The sequence below is a fragment of the Molothrus aeneus genome, chromosome 9, assembly GCF_037042795.1.
Source record: "Molothrus aeneus isolate 106 chromosome 9, BPBGC_Maene_1.0, whole genome shotgun sequence".
NCBI classification, from domain to species: Eukaryota; Metazoa; Chordata; class Aves; order Passeriformes; family Icteridae; genus Molothrus; species Molothrus aeneus.
The window spans coordinates 21,170,403-21,193,374 of record NC_089654.1 but is presented as its reverse complement, the minus strand read 5'-3'; the positions used below and the strand labels follow the sequence as shown (position 1 = coordinate 21,193,374).

At 37.6% G+C, this 22,972-nt stretch overlaps 1 protein-coding gene across 1 annotated transcript; it reads right to left on the bottom strand.

Annotated features, from left to right (window-relative positions):
• Positions 1-846: 846 nt before the first annotated feature.
• On the bottom strand, positions 847-22,949 carry STXBP3 (syntaxin binding protein 3). The gene is made up of 19 exons (XM_066555290.1): positions 22,904-22,949; positions 20,053-20,102; positions 19,247-19,328; positions 17,737-17,813; positions 17,022-17,100; positions 15,538-15,638; positions 13,549-13,703; positions 12,600-12,690; positions 11,537-11,661; positions 9,998-10,102; positions 9,446-9,503; positions 9,167-9,232; positions 8,665-8,745; positions 7,894-8,032; positions 7,200-7,306; positions 6,664-6,762; positions 5,749-5,834; positions 4,002-4,150; positions 847-1,997 (listed from the first exon to the last, which is right to left on the bottom strand). Exons 1-19 carry the CDS (start codon positions 22,944-22,946, stop codon positions 1,906-1,908), a joined length of 1,785 nt encoding a protein of 594 aa, XP_066411387.1. The 5' UTR covers positions 22,947-22,949; the 3' UTR covers positions 847-1,905.
• Positions 22,950-22,972: the final 23 nt, after the last annotated feature.

Sequence of the window (22,972 nt, the reverse complement as noted above, 5' to 3'; positions counted from 1 at the left end):
TATTATTTTCCTTCTAACATCCATTTAACTGCAGTTAACAGCCTTGTTTTATCAGGGATGCTACTCACTGAAACCAAAGGACATAAGGACTGATGAAAACCAAATTAGAAATACCAGTACATTCCTTAAAAAGGACAGCCATTTTCAGGCAAACCTGAACAATTTCATCAGTGGAGGACACAGAAATAATCCAGACTGTTCATACAAGCAGTGGTTGCTAAACTCACTGCCATGTGCCACTTGCTCACTAGCCTGAGTCACTGGCTTTTTTCAGGGCTTCTTCCACCCTTCACAGCCAACAATACCATTCAACTCTTTTCCTCCTTAGCCTTACCGTATATCCTTAGAACTTCATTTGCCTCTCCTTATTATCTCTGGTTTTGCTTTATTTAGTTTAGTGTTTGGAATGTCCCCATTCCGTTTGATGAACCAGTTGATTTTAAAGTGTTGCTTCTGTAGTCCTATTGAAAAGAAATTCAGTGTAGATTCAATTCCAAATTTGAAAGCTGCAGCCACTTATTCTCATCACATCCCATGTCCTGCAACATTTTAGAATCATTATGTCATGTCCTTCCCTTTCATTCCTCTCTGAGAACTTGACCTTTTTCCACCTTTTAATTAACTCTGAATGAACTCATTAACAAATATGTTCTCTTAAAGTATTGGTTACCCTGAGAGCAAAAATAAAGGGAAAAAAACCCCAAAAATCACAAAAAAAGAATAAATACTCATTATTGGGAAAAGGTAAACATAAGGACACAAGCAATCTATTATTTTTCATTATAACATTTCTCTTGGATTCTACATACAAACTAACATTTCAAGGCACATAAATACAACATCCTGTTAAAAGTTCAGTAATTTTAATTAAGTAATTTTTAAGATAAATCTAAACATTACCAGTATTACAGAATTCATACAATTTGATTTTTTATTCTCTTCAATGCAAATTTAAGTATTTCTTTCTTAATATGTAACACCATTTTTAAAAAGTCAATTCTTTTGAGTGCATCAGGTTTTGTCATTTTGTGTGCTTTGTGCTCTTCTTTTTCAAGTTACCAAACCCTTTGAAAGACTGAGCTGCTTCCCTTTTTGTCCTGTCCTTTCCCCATGCCTCCACTTCCTCAGAGACATGCTTCATCTTGGAATATCTTGGAATTTCTGTATCACAGGCAATTCAACTTCTGAAACAGACAGACTATGTAGACAATCATAAGGAACTTGCTAAGAAACTAAATTTTTAAAAAGCTTCAGTAATAATTTCTGTATATACTTAAATATAAAGTGTACTTCAGTGCACAGTTGACAGCATTTCTCCAAAGTTGTTTACTGTGATTTGAACTGCTCAATAATTCTGTGATTAACAATCTACCTTACCCAGCACCATCTAAAAAGCCTTTAGATTTTTCACAATTATACATATTTAAAGAATTTTCAGCAAGTTATTTTTACAGAAAACATCACACTTTATGACACTGAGCTTTTATTAAACATTTTTACCATAAACCCATATTTACCAGTTTTCTCTTGAAGTCCCTACCCAAGAGCCTAGGCCCTTTTTAATTCAGTCATCTTTAGAAATAAATGCCATTATAGAAAGTTTTCACAGTTCTCAAAGACAATTCCAGTTTATATATAATTACAATACTTTTTAGCATAATTAGTTAGGAACAAACATGCCCTTGTGAAAAAGTACTTGCAGTGTAATACTAAACAGACCCTAAGAAACACACGTGTTTATCTTTTCATCTCTCTGCCTTCTATTCCCCCAAAAGCAGCAAATTTAAATTATAACATGACCTCCATTAGGAAATATGTATTGAAGTGCAGTATTTGGAAAAGTCAGTTCCATTAGAATATGTACATACTGTTTGTGGTTTTTATGCATCACAAACACCACCATATCTATTCATCCTTAATGCAGACCATATCCTTGGGTTTGCTAAGGCTCTTCACTTCCTCGAGTAGTTTTCTAGGTGTCAAAATATGAGTAGAACCTGACAAAAGAACATAAGTATGAACTGTATCAGTCAAATTCTGACTTTCAGACATTCCCTCTTTAAACCACCAGTTACATGCCAGTGTTTTTTACTGCACCTGGAAAACTGACAAGTGCAACATTTCCAAGTGTTTTCATGTAAAGCACCATCTTGTAAGTGTCACCATTAGGTGGGCAATGTCCCTCTTCCCACACTCAGACATCCAGATCAGGACTCATACTTTGAACACAAGTTTCAGGTCCTGCTCTGCCCTGTTTGAAAGACAGGACTGAACCTGGGCACTTGTCCCAGCCTGCAAGAAACCTGCCTTTCTGTGAAAGGGTGAGTTAATGAGAGGCTTTACCCTAGAATCAGTAAAGTATCTGGATTCAAGATTACCACAAACAGTAGTGTTCCACAGAAATACCAGCTGGAGAAAATTGGCTTTTACTAACTAACATTTCCTTGGAAAAACAAAATTCAAGTGTTGAGCAGCAAAGAAAATCCTTATTATTCTTCAATGCACAACTTCCTCTCTTATTCTCAGAGAGTGATTATAACTTGTGGCACGAAGAGTCACCCTGCAGTTCTGAAGGCAAGTAGTGTCACTCTGAATGGGCTAATATTCCTGGAGTTCTGAATCAGGAACACAGACAAATGTTAATTTTTCAGTAATCCATATGGAAATTTGGCAACTATCACCTTCCCTCAGAAATCAGGATTACAAACAAAACCACAAGAATAAACTCTAAACAAAAGGGAAGATGGTGCTGTGGTGAGTGCCAGATACCCCAGTAAAGAGTCACCTACTCTAAACATGGTATTGTAAACAAGTTTCAGATGAAGAAATAATCTGGTTAAACTACATTCCTGTTGTCCTGGTCTTTCCATTACTACTTAGAACTAGAACCAGCACTAAACCTACCTCAACCACCACCAGGGAAACCAGCAAATTAAAAAAAAACTAAAACAAAACCAACCACACAAACACACATACAATAGCCCTGAATATTTTGAGGTAACAGACTCTAGATTTCAGAATCAAGGTTGGCATTGTCTTAGGGAAGAGTATTTATTTAAAATCATGGTAGATGGTAAACAAATTCAATTGGAATCTCAAGACTAAATTTAAATGCCAGATGTAGACCTCTCAAGTAATTTCGAATGCTTTAGATGACCCTGCACCCAGCCATCAGCCAGCCCTGCAGATGGACACAGGTCTGTGGTAAGATTCTGTATCTAGGAGCTCTGTTCCTATATATTATATATATGTACAAGTTTTAGCACCTAATTATTTCCTGTAATGCTATTTAAAATTCATTTGAAGCACAGCAGCTGATGGAACAAGCACTTAATACCTCCAAAGTGCTGAGAGATTACTATGCCAGCTGCCAATTGCCAAATCTTAAGCAAGGGAGTTTTCAGGACCCAAGCGGTTAATCACTGTGTGGTTTATGCAAAGCTTCCAAGTAGCTACAAAAGAAACTAGAAAATGTTGCAAAGTCAACTGAACTACACTGAAAAAGGGGTTTGAGGTTTATTTGTTTAGTTTTTAGGTGGAATGTTGATTAGGATTGTTGGGGTTTTTTAATACTTATGTTCCTTCCAAAGTGAGCAATTTTGCACTAGTCTGTCAGCTTCCCTACTTCCAAAAGCAATTAGAGTAGCAAGTGCCACTGAAAGTAAAGCACAGGCAGATGCAAAAGTTTGTGAGGAAACTGCAATGCAAAATAGAGGTCTCATGAAATCCTGTAGGCTATACACTGACATGTCTCTGACATAACTCTTCTGTAGGGCATAACTGTTTTGTCCTTAATGTCCTGTGGCAAAAAAATCCCTCCAAACATCAATCACTTGAGATACCCTGCAAAGATCCTTTTAAGCGCATACTTTTGAGAAATACACTGGCTGTAGTATTAGTGTGGTGCACCAAGAGAGGGGATCTAAGCAAAACGATTCTTACATTTTCCAGAACCACACGGAGTACAGCACACACCCCACCCTTTCCCATGGCAAGCTTACCAATAACAACCTCACAGGACTTGTAGGCCTCGGACACCTGGTAGGCGCAGCGCGTCTCCGAGTAGGTGACACCGCCAATGACAAACACGATCAGCCTGGCACTGCTCCTGCGCTCCTCCCTCTGACTCGCTCTGGGCTTCTGGCGTGCGCTGCAAAGGAGTGCATGACATTACACTTACACAGCTAGCCTGATGAATTTTTGGTTAAAATTACACAGTCAACAAGCAGTAGCAATTTCTGTCATGCAGTTCAGGGCTTGATCATAATTTCAGCAAAAGTATTTAGATAAATTGATAACTTGTTTTTATTAAATTTTGTAAATTATCACATTATTCCTACTGTTTAGGTATCACTGGGGGAAAATAAATACAAAACAAAAACATTGTTGCACACACAGCTAACACGCCAAGGACTCCTGCCAAGCAGCTTAACTGCATGCTCCCAATTCCAGTGGCATTTTTCATGAGAGGTTCATTTGAAAAAGCTGGAGTCTTGGGTTTTCCTATCTCTGAACATGAACAGAATCTCTAAAGGAAACATTTGTCTGTTATCAAATCAGATTCAGATACCTAGGAAAAACAAAAGCAGCCTGAAGTGCTTAGACTCTAATACACAGGTTAAGTCATCTGCAGTCCTGTTTTCCCTGCTAGAGTGCCTTCAAGATTCCCACATCTCACCAGCCTGTAAAACAGAGATCAAGTTCCAGTGTGCAGGGACTTGCTCTGATCCCTGGCACTGATCATCCTAGAGTGCATATCCAGGAATAGAAGGATACACCACAAATAGTTTAATTAGAAGTGGATGTAAAAAACCTATTTTCTAAGGCTGTGTATCTCTACTTTTCAGGGGTTTTTTATTTAGAAAGGTACCAATTCCAATTCAAGTGTGTCTTTCACATTTAGGATATATTTAATGTTTCCCTCCCTGAATTCCAGCATCCTATTAGTGCAGTGAACATTCCTGAGAGAGGAACACTCATAGTTAGCATTCCTGTGATAGAAACACTCTTGGGAGTCTTGATTCATTTGTCTCCCCTTTTAAATAACACTATAAAAAGTGATAAAGCTCTCAAATTGGCATGTATTGGTCACAAGGTTCAAGAGCTAGGTGAATTAAAAAGAGAAAGAAGGAACAGTACAGGTGAGCTAAAAAAACTCAAGAAATTCTAAAAATCACCTCTCAGAGATAATCATTAAATATGCAAGTACTCATTTCACATTCATTAGCAGAGAATTCATTTCAAGATCTCCAACTGTCCTGGACTTGCCTAAACCACTCCCTGGCAACAGGGGTCAAATACCTAACAGGCCCATATTTCCTAATGAGAGAGCCTATAGAAGATTAATTTAATTTCCTGAGGTAATTAACCCAAATAATGTCACCACCACTAACATAGCAGAAGTAAAACATTCTTTTTACCTAAGTCACAGTACTGAACATTTATTCCTGAAACTTCACACTCAATGGTTTAAACTTCTCATTCTGGGAATATGAAATGGTATTCCTAACCTTGAAGCAAAAGGAAGATACTACAAATAAAAAAAGCTATACATTACTAAGAATTATTAAAATAACAACCAAGCTGAGTATGTTTTAGATTAAATAAAAATATAGGTTGGCACATGAACATTACCTTACATGTGTTATTCCACTGTTCAGTAAGCACACTTCAGTAAGGCTTTAGAAAGTAAATGACACAAATATTGACATCTGGGTCAAGTGTGTTTCAGGAAATGAAACCATTTACCTTACTGCTCCTGAACCATTCCAGGTGGGAGGACAGCGGGAACAATAAGGCCAGTCTTTTGAATCTAATTTGTTTTCTATAGCATCCTGAAGTGCAAAATAAAGACACACTTGAAACAGGCATTCAGACCTTAACTCCACCAAGTTTCAGCTTTCAGAAAGGACATCTAACTGGCATTTCATGCCAACACGTGCAGCCCAACAAATAATTGCAAGTAGCATCTCATGAATAATGCTCCTATGTAACAAAATGCTAGACCACATAATGCTAAAATATATTAAAAGTGTTTTGTGTATGACAAGGAATTGTGAGTATACATGCTTTTTTTATAAACATATACTGATTTAACTGTTCAGATTTCACTAGCAGCTTTTCATCTGTAAAAACCTTAATGTACTTAATTTTTATATGAACACAAGAAAGCCATCAAGAATTTATGAATGACAGCACTGGGTCAGACTAACACTCTGGTTTCCTGTGTGACATCAGTCACTGACTGATGCTTAGGAAGAGGTTTAAGAAAATGAAATTACACTTCAAGCAAGTAACAGCTTCCAGGCTCTACCACACTACAGTTTAGATTGGAATTGCAGTTTAAAGACCCATTGGAGTCAAAACCAAGAAGATACAGATCTCTAAATTATACCAAACACTGCCAATCCCAGGACAAGCTGTTCTAAAAGACTTCTTGCTTTCACTTTCATTTGCTTCACCTTGAAAATGACTTCCAATAAGGAGTATTACTAACAGCAGTCTAATGTTCTATATTACAGACAGACTAGAAGTGATCACTTTGCCCACCAGATGTATTTAACAAAATTAACTCAAAACACTGCTGAATTCAAAAGATATGATACAACGGCTTGAGTAAATTTCTGCACTGCACCCATGAATTAATTAGTTGGTGAAATTTACCTCCATAACATCTTTGATAACAGGAGTCCACCTAGAAAGCTGAAAAGTTTCTTCTTTAGAACGGTCCCTTCTTACATATTTATGCTGCTGAGCAACAAACTGAAAAGAATTTCAAAATATGGTTGTATTATTTACTGGTTGGATTTTTGAAACTAATTAGCAGTCAGCAGCAGAAAGAGGAGGGATAAGTATGAGATTTTAAAGAAATTATAAAAATTATAAAGAACAATAATTAATACTTCTAGAATTCAGGATACATTAGAAATACTAACTTCAGAGAGAAGGAACTGAGTAAGTTGGGAGTTTCCAAAATCAACTAGCTGAAGCCACCACCTGATACTTGCAGAGGGAACATTATGGGTATCTTTCTTTAAACAACTAACATGAATAATTTTCAAAGGATTTACCACTTAAAAAGGAATTTCTAGCAATTATCTGCTTCCAAATCCAGACCTGGATAATATTGCTAAGAGTAGCTGAAAGCACTGTAGGTCTTTTCTAGTAAGAAATCACAAAATAAATAAATACATTCTTACTGAAGAGATAACAGGAACATCAAGGTATTTCCAATTTCTTATCATATCACTATCACTTTCTATGTGTACATTCTGGATCAGCTTGTCCAAGTTCTCCTGGGTAGTTCCTTCAATATATGGAAAAGAGACAACAATTACCAAGTGACTGTAAGACCAGTTTTGTCTCACAGGCTATTATTTAGTGCAGAACTTTTTTGTTTGTTCTGTGTGACCAGTCTAAGTTTTACATAATACTATATTTCAGATAAAACTTTGTTTAATGGTCCATTCTTGAGACCTAAACTCAGTACTGTTACAGATTCCTCAGACCAACATTCTGCCAATTTGCTCCTTCTCTACAACAAATTTTTCCCCACTGACTTAATTTTCAGGTTGCCACAGATATGGAACTCCCCCTTTGACAGCTTCACTACCACATAAAAATAAGAGAACAAACTATTGCAGACATGCAAGCATAAGAATGATATTAAAACACTGTATGAATCTACCCTTGAATTACATGTCTTAACTCCTTGCCAGTAGTATCTTTGCTACTAATCTGAGAGAAAATACAGAGGATGGATAGGATTTCTTTCAAATCCAGCTACCAACTCCAATGCAGAGACTTAGGTTAACTAAAACCACTGTATTATCCTAAAACTTGAGTTCAAACTTCCTCATAGCACTGAGGAAAAAAATGGGGCAACTTTCATACCATTTGTGCTAAAGATATACAGGAGAATAGCTCTGATTTTGTCATAGCTGTCATGACTTTTGTTGAGCAGAACTGGAAGTAGGACCCTCATAGAGTCTTTTACTTTTTCACCTTCTGCATCAGTTCCAAGAGCCAAGTCCTAAATTAATAAAAAATAAAAACAGACACCATGGTTAAAATCATTGAAATAATTTAAATCAATGTTGTTCTGTGTGTTTTGAAAGGCATTTTTATGAAACCACAGGTTTCAGGAAACAATCAAGCTGCATCAATTTAAACTCAGTATGACAAGTCTGACAGTTATTTCAATAGTTACAGCATTATAATAACACCACATAACACTCTTAAACATTTCAAACTATGATATCTAGAATTCTTAAAAATGTACATTATAGTCACGATGTAACGCATCACCCTAAAAAGATGCTTTTCCCAGACATGTAAAAAGGGCTTCCCTCTGCACAACATATTAAAGCCATCTCATAGGAATTTTGAGCCTCGAAAACAAAGGTGATCCTTATACAAATTAGCCAGACTTCAAGACCAAAAAACCCTCCAAAACTCTTAGGAACACCTCCTTATTGGAAGATTAAGAGCCTTGTATATTACACTTAGTTTTAATACTACCATCTCAAAAACTGATCACAAAATAAAGGCAAGAGACATTGTAGTTTAGTCAGTGAAAACAAGCTTCTATTCCTGCAAACAAAAAAAGCGGTGCTTGCAATACTTGCAAAGTTGCTCTTTGGTTTGTGGCTTTTTTAAACATACCTGTTCAGTTTTACAGAGCCTTTCTATGTTAGATTTGAACTTGCTCATGCAATCCTCTGCTATGCTAAGATGAACAACTTGCTATAAGACAGAAAGAACAAAAAGAAAATAGAAAATAAAATCACAAGCTGTCATAGCTTGATTTTTTTCCTAGCATATCCATCATTTTTACTGGTTACAAGAGTCAATCCTTCAGTACCATCCCACATTTTCTGTGTTTTTCCCTTCATTTAGAGTCTGACCCCCATAAAACTTTGTAAAACACTAAACCGTTATGATATCTTCAATCCTCAAGGCACACAAATTATTGCATTCTTTTACATGGTAAAACAAAAGACGTGGAAACAAGTTTTCTTTGCTAAATTTTACAGTAGGTGAAAACATTAATTTGGAGAACAGTTATATAGCACACTACAGGAAAATACAGATTACATTTCAACAAAACAAAGTCAAGTGCACAGAATTATTTACTGTGAAGTTGTGATTACAAAAGACCCCTTACCTTGCTAATCTCTTTACGATAGAGTGGCATCTTCTTCATTAACTGGGACAGAGCAGATATGGATAACTGGAAAGAAATGACCCAAGTTGAAAATCTGTTCCCCCAGTAAATGACATGCTTATTTACCTTCCTGTTGCAGCTTGCTTCCCCCACAACCCCTGAAAATTCCAGTCGAGAAAAGTCTTATTTTCTCTAGTAGATCCATCAGTTACATGGATCTGATCAGTTGAAAATAACTAAATTACCAGGCAAAACAATATCTCAACTTAAACAACTTACTTTTCCATCTGCTGCTTTTGTTTTTGATGAAGCATCTTTCAAAAGTTTTGGTATCTCCCTGAAGAGGAAAATAATGAAAGGCAACAGCACATGAGTGCTTAAATTTTTTCTTAAAATCTTAAAAGAACCGTGCAACAAGAATTTCTGAATCAAAGTAAAAGCCTGAAATACAGGTCTACCTTCAGAGAAAAGTGTGATTTTTTACAAAGGAAATATTAAACATTCTATTTGCAATATCTTCATAATATCATTTGATGCAGCAGCTTGGTAGCACTGCATGCAAAATAATGCCTTCAGATTTAAAATATTTGAAAATACTTGCCAGGAAATTACATGATTTCCATTTACCTCAAGAACTGCAAGTAGCATTAGTATAACTGCATACCTGGGTACAATACTGTATTTTTAAAGCACAATTTCTTCCTGGCATTGATTACTTAAGTGAATCCAATCTGTAAACCATGTTCATTACTGCCTGTATTCCCACTGAACAGCTCTAACACCCTCCCTGTCACAGAAACCAAGAGCTGGCTTTGCTATTTATGCACATACTCTATCACATCTGCAATGTGCTTGTGCCGCATCTTCACCCACAGGTCATCATCTTCCTCCAAAATTGCCTCCTTTTCCTTCCCACCAGAGCCTTCTGTTTTGTATCTTCCAAGAGAAAATTCAGACAATTATTTGGGGTTTGGGTTTCCGCCAATTCTCACCACTTATTACAGGATTATTTGTAACAGTTTAATCAACATAAATGGTAACAGCAGTAATTGACAAAGGTTTTAATTTGTAAGCCAAGCCAGTGCCTGAGAAAATGTAATTTACAGGATTTTACAGATTATATATTTTAACATAGATGCATCAGATGAATTTTAGAAAGATTCTTTGGGGCAAGAACTTCTGGACATTCTTTTTAAACCAACAGTGACTAGAGTTTTAAACACACATTTACATGCGCCTCAATTTCTCTTCAGTTTTGATTTCAAATGCAAACAGCACAAAGTAATACACACTGCAATTGCCAAGTGCAACTTTCTTTCTGTACTATAAGACTTTATAACTAAGGGAAATTGAAGTTACATTCACCAACAAAATGCTAAGCAGGACAAATTACTTCACATATAAAAGCAACTGTTGCACAGCATACCAGAGCAGCTATTATGTGACTATAAACAGCAATAAATCTAAAACAAGACCACAATCATGCCACATAATATTTTCACATTTAGAAAAACTCACACAGTGCAGATTGCCAGAATGCAAAAGAATGAAAAAAATTACAAGATTAATGACCAAAGTCAGATCCTGACTACCTAGAAAACATTCTGCTACATTTTCATACCCAGCAATCTAACCCAGACTCACTTTCAGACTCACAGTCTACACTTGCTAATAAAATCTTCACTCAGTGCTTCTGACTGAAGATACACATTCCTCTTTGCTTGGCTAAACAATGAGCCCATCAGGTCTCTTTTGCTTAAGTAGGTCATCAGAAAGCAAAGTCCTACCAAAACCATTGCTGTCAGAACAATCAGACAGCAAAGCACATAACTTATGCAAATTAACATTACACCACTCCAAACACTGCTTATAAACTGAATATGACAGATTTAAATGTGTATTTACAATAAAACACGCAAATTTTAACAACTACACAAATTAAATTATTGGAGCTATAGAAGTGAGCATACCTGAGAAATAATCTAGCTTTTTCTCAGTATTCAGTTAGTGGTATTGCTTGTTTTGTTATGCCAAAAAATTGAGAATATGAAAGAAAATCTAGAGAATCTCAATGTGCACTTCCAAGGCTTTACTTCAAGAGTAGTACAAGGTTCTTCGTTCTTAAAAAATGCAATTTGGTGGACTCAAAACTTAACAAAAATGCCAATTAGATCCTACCTAATATCAACTAAGGGAGGAAGTTCAGAAAATGATGAAGTTACAAATACAAGAGGGAAGACTAACAATAAGTGAAGCAACCATTATGCAATATAAGCAGCTAATATTGCCATGGTGCAATTGAGCTGAACAATTTCAGGGATTTTATAATCAAGAATAAACTATTTGAGGGGGTTTTTTTTAAGTACTTGCTTGTAAGTATCATTTTCAATGGGTAGCAGATCATATGCCATTGCCTGGAAGGTGAGCTCATGGAGTACAGTTGATACTGGGTCAAAACCACGATCAATTATTATTAGTTGGGAGTGGGTTTTAGCCTAGAAAGCCATCAAACAAACACAAAGTTAAGACATACAGGAGAAAGTTAAAGCATGTTAAATCTATTTGCATTAAGTCACAGCACTACAGGTATTTTTAGAAAAATAACTGAAAAGCACTGAATTAGGGTCCAAGTGTTTGTCTGAACATTTGAATTATATACAATGGTTTTAAATACTAAGTTTAAGGCAATGCTCTTAGCCCACTGCAATACACTCAAATATGAATTTTATTAGTCTAGTGAACAAAAAAAGGTAAAAGAAAAACAAACAAAACCCCAAAAATGCTGCCCAGAGATATAATAGATAACTTCATTGTTTGTATTGCAGATCAGATAGTGCTGCAATACAGGAAAAGACCTCCAAACATTCAACTGAAAGTTTCATTTTGGGATTCAGTGAAGTGGCAGTAGCAGCAGGAACATGTATTTCTGTAGCAAAGTGCAAAGTCAAAATCAGAATGGTTTATCCCATGGTTTTATGTTTAAGCAGTTGCCCTAATCAGGCCTGATTTGTAGTGACAAATCAAAACTATGATTTATGTGAACAGCTGTATCTTTGTAGACAGTAAGTCCCTTCAGGGGAAACATTTCAATTCTGGAGTAAACCCCTTCTATACCTTCCATGGCCTTATGGAAGGTGACATTAAAACATTTATCCACTAGTCTTCAGGTTTGTAGCATCCCCCTACATTATCACAGGGCTAATTTTTCAAATAAAATCACTTTGATCACACAAATACAGCTTTAGTCCAACAGTATTACCTCTACATGGCTTTCATACACAAAAACAAATAAATGGCAACTAGCTGCCTTTATTATTAAGTAATATCTATATTTGTAGAACTTAACTGTTGAAGAATATTTCAAAGATTTTTTTCCCCAGACATACAAAAAAAGTTTAAGAAAATAAATCAAACATTTTAGTTCATCTTCTACCTTTATTTGGCTTCTCTCATCTGTTTTGTAGTAGTTTTCAAGACTTTTTTCAACAAGTTGTGCAAGTTTGCTGGCTCTATCAGATGGTCCACTGGGAAAAAAGGAAGCATGCAAAAATAAGTAACATTTCTTCATCAGAACACTAAAATGCTACCTTTAAAACAGAAAACTCCCTAGATTGATGCTCTGCTTTCATGAGTTTCCAAACTCAATTTTAAGTATTTCCAATATGTTTTCACTTTTACATTATGATTTCACTCTTTGAATGCTTCAGGTATTTTACACAGCAGAAACAGCTTCAGCCAAAAGACTGGCATTAGCTGGAACATGGCCCAGCACCTAAAGTTTCACTCAGAGGTGGGAAACAAGAAAGAAAAAAGAGAAAGAACAGGGAAAAAAAAAAAAAAACAGTCAAGCAACTGTTTGTTACCTTTGCAGAGAATAAGACACCACTTCACATTACACCACAGAATGCAGTCCTTGAATACAATTTCAGAAGCCTACTTTGACTTCAAAGATAGTAAATCCCTTTCAAAGTTGAAAAGAGGCATTCTTCTCAATATCTCTACTACAAGAAATCCCAATCCCATGTGCCACAGCAATTTCTGAATTCCTTGGTGCCAAGCAGAGCTGCAAATGGCTGAACAGCAGCAGTTCTGTTACAGGATTATGGCATACAAGAATGCAGCCTAGTGTCACCCCACTGACCAGACATGAAACAAACCATTCAGAACAAGACATGCATGTACGCAGAAAAACACTGCCCTACCTACACTTCACAAATTCCTACCATTCCGTATTTCAGACTTGTGGATTAAAAACAATTAATCCACAACCACAAGGGGAAAAAAAACCAAAAAAACTATGCTGCAGCCTTGAGCTATGACCAAATAATGTGGTAGGCCCTAGAAGTGAGAGCAATTACTATAAAACACTAATTTTGTCCCACCTTTTATATCGCACTCCTGGATTCTCATCTAGTGTGGCACACAGGGTAACAATTTGTTCAGCCATGACTTGCAGTACAGCATCTTTATCCTTTGTCTTTTCCAGAGTGGGACTGTAGCAGCGGTAGAAGGCATCTGGGATGTTGAGAGTAAATACCTACGTAAAGCACAAGCAAGAAAAAAAGAGCCTAACTTGCAGATTGACAAAACACCTGGTAAAAAGTTTGCTAATGATTTAAAATTGCAAGAACAAGTCATACATAGGACACTTAAGAAAAAAACCCAAACAAACCCACACTTCATTCCTCTATCCCTGCTGAGCTCATCTTCTTGTTCTCAGACTTTTTCCCTATTACTCTACTGTGTAAATTACTCTACTTTTCAAATTATGGAAGGAAGAACAGATGGAAGGAAGGAACTAAACACCTGTCAGTGCCTTGTACAGAGCCATACAATGCAATATCAGAAGGTTAAATTCGTTTAAAATAAAAATTTATATATTGTACCTGCTTTTAATATGAAGAATTTACCTTGAATAGCTGAAATTCTTTAAATGCATTAAATCTTGATTAAAGTAGCTTAGTACTTCGGAGATGAAAGGCTTTTTCAATAGTTTTGTAAATAGAATGCAAACATGGGTACAATCCCATTGTCAGTAAATGGATTTCCTCTAGCTTCAGATGGACTCTGTAACTACAGAGCCATCTAGATAAAGGTGTTTGCTTCACTCAAATAGGTAATCACCTGGACTTTGCCCAGAGCTCAGCCTGATTATTTACCTCTAGCATCCCAGGAAGCAGGCAGACCAGTTCACATTGTTCCTCTGCTAAGGACTGAAAAGGTTCTCACAACCCCAGATACTGAGAGTACAAAACTCCAGTAAAAACAAGAAGAGCGCTGCCCAGCCTTAGTGCTGCTTACTTTCAACTACAGAAAAGTAGTCTTGATTTCTGCTTTCATGGCGAGTCCTCCAGTGAACCAGGACCACAACATTTTCATAGGCTTTATTTGATACAGAAAAGCAGCTTTGGCAGGGCTCCCAAAACCAGCTTGAAAACTTGTAAACATCAACCTCACTGGAAAGCAAACAAACAGGTCACCATGCTCATTATCCCCTGATGGATTCTCAACCAAAATAATAAAGAACCTTCTATAAATAAAAAGGAATGTGTCTTCAAACCGGGAAACTGCGCCACAGTGAGACAGGGCTAGCAGCAATCCCTCCTATGTTCACCTGCCACTTGGTACACATAAGAGCGGTCCCCTTGATAGGTTGATAACATTTGACACAGGAAACATTTGTGGTTAGTTCTGGTTACTTCTCCAGCTCCCAGAACTGGGCAGAGCTTGGAGGCTTCACTGTCTTAGTGAGCATCAGTGTGCCCTCTGTGTCTGATGAAGGGCATGAGCAACAAATGACTTGTCAACACAACACCCACTGTGTGGCTGCACATGGAAAATGCCCATTGGTTTCCCCTGGTAGTATGGATCTTGAATTGAGAATACAGAATTTCCATACTCTCCTCTCACTGAAAAGACTGTCAAGTGGTAGTAGTTTTTGTTCCACTCCCCTTCAGTTCTCTTAGTCCATTTGTTCTCCTTTCCTGACTTTCACTAAATTCTACTTTACCCCTATGCACCAACCTACTCAACCTATCAAAGTAAAACCTCAGTATCAGCAGTAACAAACTCTTACCAAAGGCCAGCCAGAATACTTGCTTGCTCTTAGGGAACAGATTCCTTCTTTAACCTCCCCATTGCAACTGACACCAACTCTTGCAAAGAGGTCAAGTGCAAAGAGTAAAACTTTGAGTACAAGAGCATTTGTTTTCATCTGAAAAGCATAAGCAAGCACTGGAAATGTGCCCAAATGGAAATATCTCACAGAGTTTGTCAATCAAAAGCTACACTCTATTTCATTGTTTTCTAGAGGTCAGAAGCACTTGAGAATAATCCTCCAGACTACTGTTAAGGTTAAGAATTAAACTTACCTGAGATTCATAAGGGAAGAATGAAATGTTGATCTCCTTGCATTTCTTTATTGATTTTGCACATGAAGCCTTAATTTTATTGAAGAGGCTGTCAGGACAAACTAGGAGAAAAGAAGAGACTCTAAGTACAAATAATTTGTACTATTCCAGCTGTCAGCTCACTTATAAACATACAGTATTCAGAGCAGACAATTCTATATTAAGACACAATTAACCATAAAATACAAAAAAAAATGCCTATTCTTCCTAAAGTGAAATAACAAAATATAATCAATATTTTGTTCATGAAATCTTTTTTGAGAAGCACCACTGCTCAATTTATACTGGCTTTTTGCAAGCAAAACATTGTTGAACACTCATTAGCAGTCTGCTAGGATGTTGATTTTATCAAAGTAAAGGGTTCTGCTATTTCTTGTCATGTAGCAGAGAAAAAAACATTTCCCAAGCTACAAAAAGAATCATGTGTACATATCTGAGAGCAAAACACAGAGATATGGAATTTGATTAGATCTCCAATGTGTTCCACCTCACTTCCAGGCTACATTGGATCCCAGTCTAGAAACTGAATTTTAGGAATGCATAGATGACATGAATACTACACAAACTTGGAGGTGACAGAGTTATTTCTCTAACTCAGGAGCTATTTCTCTCAACAGGAAAAGCTTTGACAAGTATTCAAACTGAAAGCTTGCCCACTTGCAACCAAGGAGCATACAGCAAGACAGCAGTACTTTTCCAGAACAGTAACTGCTGCTTCAGCATGAAATTAAACAAGAAACCAAGAATTTGGATAGTAATTTAATACTGCTTTGAGAACATCCAGTAGCAGTTACACAGTCCACAAAGAGGCACGCCTCAGTCTCTGCCTTCAGCAGCACATTTGGGTTTTTTGTTTTCCCCTCTTTAGAGCCATTTTAGTCACGCTGACTGACTGCAGGGCCATGTGCAACCACATGAATCCTGCTCCCAGTGATTGTCTCTGCTGCACAATTAATGTCATGCATGCAAGGGCTAAGTAGGCCCCTTCTTTCAGGGAAGGGGAAAAGCTGGCTCATAGCTCTGAAGGAACTACCTGAAGCAACCAATTACTGACACAGCTCTTGCACAAAGTTCTCATGTAGTTATGTTTTTGGTACTGTTTTGTTTATGTAGAGATACATAGTTTGACTTGAATTGTCTTCCTCCATACTCCAACACAGGAGAAGACTGAAATACTTAAAAATAAAACTACATTACCTAAATTAAAAGCAGAGGTGGAGAACAATCAAGACTGTTTGGTAATTGTGAAAGAAATTACTATTGCCACACAGCATGATGATCACAGCCTGGCAACCCAGATATATGCTTAATGACTTGAGTCTCAAACCTTCTAGCAAGAAACAGGGTCCAAATTTTTCATTTACTCAGCTACAGACAAAAGAAGTGAGCAGCTTACTTATTTACCCATATAAAGTTACCAAACTACAACCCCAGAGCTTACTTACAGTCAGTGAAATACACGTATGCTGCTTTGTATCTGCTGGATGATTTATTGATGAAGTCATCAATCAGTCCATCTACAGACTTAGGGGGGCAAGAAAAACAAGGAAATAAAAACAAAAAACATCATGCCAGTGTTTTGCCTTTCTACACATACCAGACAAAGCTTCTCCCTCCTCTCATCCTGCTCTATCACCGCATCCCACTTAGGAATGCTGCATTTCAACATATAAGAAAACACCGACGTTTAAGATTTTTAATTCCAGATGAAGAATAACAAGCAATTACAGGTGATCAGTCATGCACCAAGCTCCTTTCAGGAAGCACACACATCACAGTATTTGCATCATTTTCCAGCTGTAACAGTGCTGAGATTTATTGTCTCAAGAATTTTTAGGAAGTAACAGTAATCTCTTATTAGAGACATTACTTTGAATTCCATTTTTCAATGTATTGTATCATGATGTGATACAACATGTCTTTCAGTGAGGTTACAATTGCTAAGCAATGATCCAGTGCCTACATTGACCACAAGATATACATATTCCATGGTGGCACTACTTTGTCTTTTCATCTTGGGAAATTAGGCATCACACAGAGGAGTACCACAGAAAATGCAAAGGTAAAGTACTGCATAGCTGTACACAGTAAATAACATTTATTTTAAAATAAGGGTTTTTTTTCAGTCTGAAAGATCTTGCAACACTTTAAAATACTAACCTTTTTGGTGGGAGTTATTAAATATATTGCTTTCATGTGTGGGACAGGCTCACGGGTTTTATATACATTCTCCACCACTATAAAGTAAGAAATATTACATGTTTATAATTAGGAACATTATGCATCTTTAAGGAAAACACTGCACATATTTTACTTCATTTTTATCAACTCTGTATTAACTGCAATCAAGTTGTCCACAATATTAGAGGTAAGGAGGTACCTTCTGCCAAGAGTCTTGATTTCTTGGTTATCTTATATACAGAAGGCTACCACAAGGCTTTCTCAACTCTCAGTCTAGTGACAACTAAAGTTGTAGGACTAAATCCTTCCCAGGTATTCTACTCTTCCACAACAGAATGGCAACGCAAACATACTCCAGGCTCTCTTACCCCTCTCCTGGCAAGAGAGTTCTTTTTCCAGCACAGTGAAGGAGACGGACAGAGAAACTATGCAGGGCATCATTTTGGACTACAGCCTCTTCTGTCCTTTGTTTGCCTGTGTCCTGAGCAATTACTCTGTTTCAACATAATTGCAGCCACAAATTAAGACATTCTTCAGCAAATCAGCTTCACTCATCTCTTGTTTTTCTCTGTTTAATAAAGTCATTACTGTATAGTTTTACAATACACTAGCTTGAGAATGTAGAGATATTCTTGTGGCTCAGAAATTTTGTGGGGGAGGAACAAGGAAGATAAGTAATGTCAGACATCTGGATGTGGAAAGACAGGTTCCTTTCAGCAGTGTGCTCACTAAAAAGAAAAGGTTTCTTCTTGATGAAAAGGATACACGTTCACCAAAAGTTTCTCGCAAAGGATAAATAGCACTTATGAGTTAAAACACACACCAAAAAGCAAAATTGATACAGCTCTACTGTTATATTTTCAGAATAATCACATTATGCTGAATAACTGGAATAAGAATAGTATTGTGGAATAAATAACCAGGTCTAAACAATGCCTTCTTACACAAGCATTTCTGAAAATCTACACCTAAAGCTAATTAAAAGTAGTTCATTTACACCTTGGGAATTTATTTCAATTTCAAAAACAGGCACCAGCAAACAAACACCCATTCCTACCTCACAAAAAAACCCACCAAAAATCCCAAACCAAAAACCACCACAACAACCAAACAACAACAACAAAAATAAGTAAAAGTACAAAAAACACCAAAAACCCCCAAAAAACAAACAAACAAACAAAAAAAAAAAACAAAAAAACAAAAAACCACAAACCCTTAGAACAATCTTTAGGGGAAAAAAATTAAAGGAGGATCTGAGCTTTCAGGCAGAGAAACATTTGGTGTTTTCCTTTTAAAAAAACCAAAAAACAAAACACAATTGACTAATTATTGTAGAAGCCTAAAAGTTTACTATTTTAATAACTACTCATCTTCATCAACCAAATAAAGACCATTTCTTCCAAGGGTACTATCAATTTCATCAATTTCAGTCTTTCCCTTTTTCTTACCAGGATACTGCCATTGGTGAATTAATAAGAATTATGCTTACCTGTGACACCCTCTGCCAGTAGATCACTCATTTTGCAGCACTGTGACAGTAATTTAGTAGTGTAATCATCTAAGAGCATTACCTAAACATATTTTAAAAAAACACACACAAGTACGTAGATACATTAATCAGCTATATTAAACCCATGTCATTTCCTCAACAACTTGCCATAAAAGTTTGAAGCTAAAACTATTTTATCACTCTATTTTTTCATTACCTGCATACACTAACGTTGCAAGGGGAAATTAATTGCAGGAGACAGCTCCTAATGGACAGGATTTCCAAAGACAAGCTCAATCTTAAATATGAGCTTTGTTCCCCCCACTCATACTAGAAAGTACTCAGAAAGTTTCACTTGGACACAGGTTTTTTGAATTCCTGCTAATTTACCCCATGGCCTGCTCAAATACACCTGTATTTATTTTAAAACTGTTTTATAGCTTAAGCAGCTCTACAGGTATCATACTGCTGAATCCTGCTTCACATGTACTGCAGTACAGTGTAATTTTTGAAATTAATAAATTTCAAAAGGGAAATGAAGATAAACACAAACAGTTTCTAATTTTTCTTCACATCTAATTAAAAAAAGAGACTACTAGCCATTTTTTCTTCCTGTAATAGCCTCTAGATTTTTCAATATGCATTATACAGAGATCTGAGTTCCCAAAAGTCTATTACTTGGACAGAAAACAATCTTGAGTGAAAATGCCAGATATTAATTTTATGTATTTATTCTCTATTCAGTGATACAGATTTCTTGTTCGAGTGATGACAGAATTCTTATAAAAATTTTAACAAAATTGTACCTTCCATTCTTCCTCTTTGGTAAAGTCATCAAATACTGCTGATTTCAGCTCTGTAAGAAGAAACAGTTAACCAGTTAGAGGAATCCAATTGTTACTAAGAAAGAAAAAAATAATTCACCTACTTAGACTCAGGTATTCAGAGCCCTAAAAAGAAAAATTAAAAAAAAAAAACCAAACCCCATACTGATAAATACTTGCACAATTCTTCACCACAAACTGTCCCTGCCTGTGTCTAGGACTGTACACAGGAGGAATAACAAATTTTTAACCACATGAAAATTTTATTAACGTTCATATTTTCTGACAACACTCTTGCCAGTTAGTTTATTAAAAGAAATTCTATGTAATGCTAAAGACTAAGTGCCCAACAACCTTGTCCAAAATCTCAAATATTATGTTTTTTCTACAATATTTGCCTATAAAAGACACCAGAACATACAAATGGATAATTCAGTTGTCTTGAACCTCATTTCTGCTATAAAAAAAATAGAAGTCAGTTTTCTCCCATAATAATATTAAAGTGCCCCTGCACTATTCCAGCTGTTATTGATTTTGCCCTCAACCTGCAGCTGCTTCACCCAAATAATTGACCTACATTGGTTTACAGGCTCTCAAAATCATTTTTCTCCTGCAAGCATTCTGGACACACAAAAAACAAACCCAGGTTAGTGCTCCATTTTTGTCCAGGCTTTCATTTTCTTCTCACAGATTTTATACCAACCATACACCCTAACTACCTTTTCAGATTTTGTCTTCTCTGAATACATTTAATTAGTTTACAAAAGCTTTTTTTCTTCTACCCTTACTTCACAATCTAGGAAAGAACTATACACAGCACTGACAGAACAGCAGGCTGCCAAATTCCAGTGTGGAAAAAAAAAAGAAGCAAACCACACCTTGGCAAAATTAAAGACCCGTTTATAACACACTTCCTGAAGAAAGGACTGTTAAGCAAGTGCTACAAAAAACAGAATTGCTAAAATGCTGAATCATTTACAAAAATTATTATAGCTATCTATGGCTAGGCTAGAACTCCTTATACAAGCCTACAAAACAATTAAACAATTTAAAGTTGAGAAAAAAAAATTACAAGACAGAATTTCTTGTGGAAAGGACTTAATTTAGAGATTGACTATATACAGCAGCTCTCTATATTTCCTGATTTTATCCATGGGAACTACTGTCTCCTAAGTACAGGTAGCTCTCTCTGTCCTCACAACTGTGAGCTTAACTGAGGACAAACTTGTGTGAATTAACTTTTCCCCACACTTCTGCTTCAACTCCACACACCACAGGTATAACTTCTGTGCCTATTTACAGAGCAGGAACAAGATACACATGGATACAAACTGCTACATAAAGCATCAGCATCACTATTTTCACACAAATCAGCCTTAGTAAAACCCCCTCGTGTTTTACTGAAACATTAGGAAGCAGCAGTTTATGGCCTTCAATTACCCATTTAAAAAGTGCCAGACAATGTCTAAAACTTAGTTCATCAATTTTCATTGTTGTTGTAGTCTTGGAAGGACAAGAGAAACTAGATGACTAACAAAGCATTCATTTCAGAAGTTCCTCTTAACTAAGCTTGTAATAGAAATGTTTTATTATTCGCACTGCTTCACTGTCACTCTAATCTTTGTTCCTCACACTGGCAACACAATTTTCAAACGTCTTTATGGCCCTTAACGACACACTTATGCTTTGATCAAATTACTCCCTTTTAAGGTCCAAGTCTTCTATAAAATATCTCAGGACAAAACACTGGCATTACAGTCACCGGCACAAAGAGCAAGACAGCAGGATAAGCAAAGCAGCAAAAGTGGGGATTTCTAAGGTTTAAGGTTTAAACAAAGGTATCGAGCAGGGTACAGGTGCCAGCAATTAGGACTGAACTCCAAAGGGACAGTCTGCTTTTCACTTCTAGTGACAAACGAACAGCCTTCAGGTGGAAGCAGAGGAGAAAAACGAAAACAAGACGGCAGCAGGACCTTCCCATTTCAGCGACAGTCGCCGGGCTGGCTGAGCAGCTCATGGAGTCACAACCTCAGTACAATTAAGCTCGGGATGAGGTGGCTGCCTATGCCTTTTCCCCAAAGGTCTCACACTACCTGAAATGCTACCAGCCTTTCTACTCCGGCAAGGAAAGGAGCAGTTACAACTTCTGTAACAAACACCAGCAGAACCTGCTCCAAAACACGGAGATAAAAATCTGCAGTTCACTTGTAAGCCTACCTGGGAACACCTTCAACTTTTTCTACCAAAAACTGTGAAGCCAAACACAAAGAGAGAGAGAGAGAGCAGAGCCCCTTCTGGGGCCGGAGCACTCTCCAAAAGTAGCAGTTCGGAGGTAATAGAGAAGTGCTTGAAGAGCTGACTTAGTTTTAGGTTCTTTAAGAGCCCGTCAGGCGGGCTGTAGCTTACAGAGCTCACCCTTATCTCGGAAAAGGCACAGGCGTCTCATTGCAGCGCTGTCACTGCGGACACCCGCGGCACCGCCGCAAGCCGGGGCAGCCACCTCCCACCAGCGCGCCGAGCCACCCCTGGAACAGCCGGCAGCAGCCGCCACCCGCAGCCCCCGCCGGACACCGGCTGCCCACAGAGCGCCCGGGCCCGGGCCTGATCCCAGCCCTGACCCCAGCCCCGCTCGGCCGCCTCAGCTCCGACAGCAGCGCGGCTCCGGCCGCGTCGGGAGCGGCCCTGGACCTCGCCTCGACGGGCACCCCCGACCCCACGGAGCTACGCGGAGCCAGCGCCCCAGCGGCAGAAGCTCCCGGCCGGCCCGCGCCCACGGAACGGCCCCAGGGCGCTCTGGCCGTGGGAGCGGGGAAAGAGCCCCTCAGCCACTCACTCTGCCACACGAAGCTCTTCAGCCCCCGCACCGCCGGCGCCATCTTGCTGCCAGCCCCGCCTGGCAGCG

Bases quoted from the DNA above. Each gene is read 5' to 3' on its own strand.
- STXBP3 (XM_066555290.1), bottom strand. From the start codon at position 22,946: ATGGCGCCGGCGGTGCGGGGGCTGAAGAGCTTCGTGTGGCAGA. The intron at 17,814-19,246 runs GTAAGCATAATT...CTTACTTTATAG, and splicing joins ACTGGCAGAGGGTGTCACAG to TGGTGGAGAATGTATATAAA. The intron at 11,662-12,599 runs GTAGAAGATGAA...ATGGCTTTCTAG, and splicing joins ATGAGAGAAGCCAAATAAAG to GCTAAAACCCACTCCCAACT.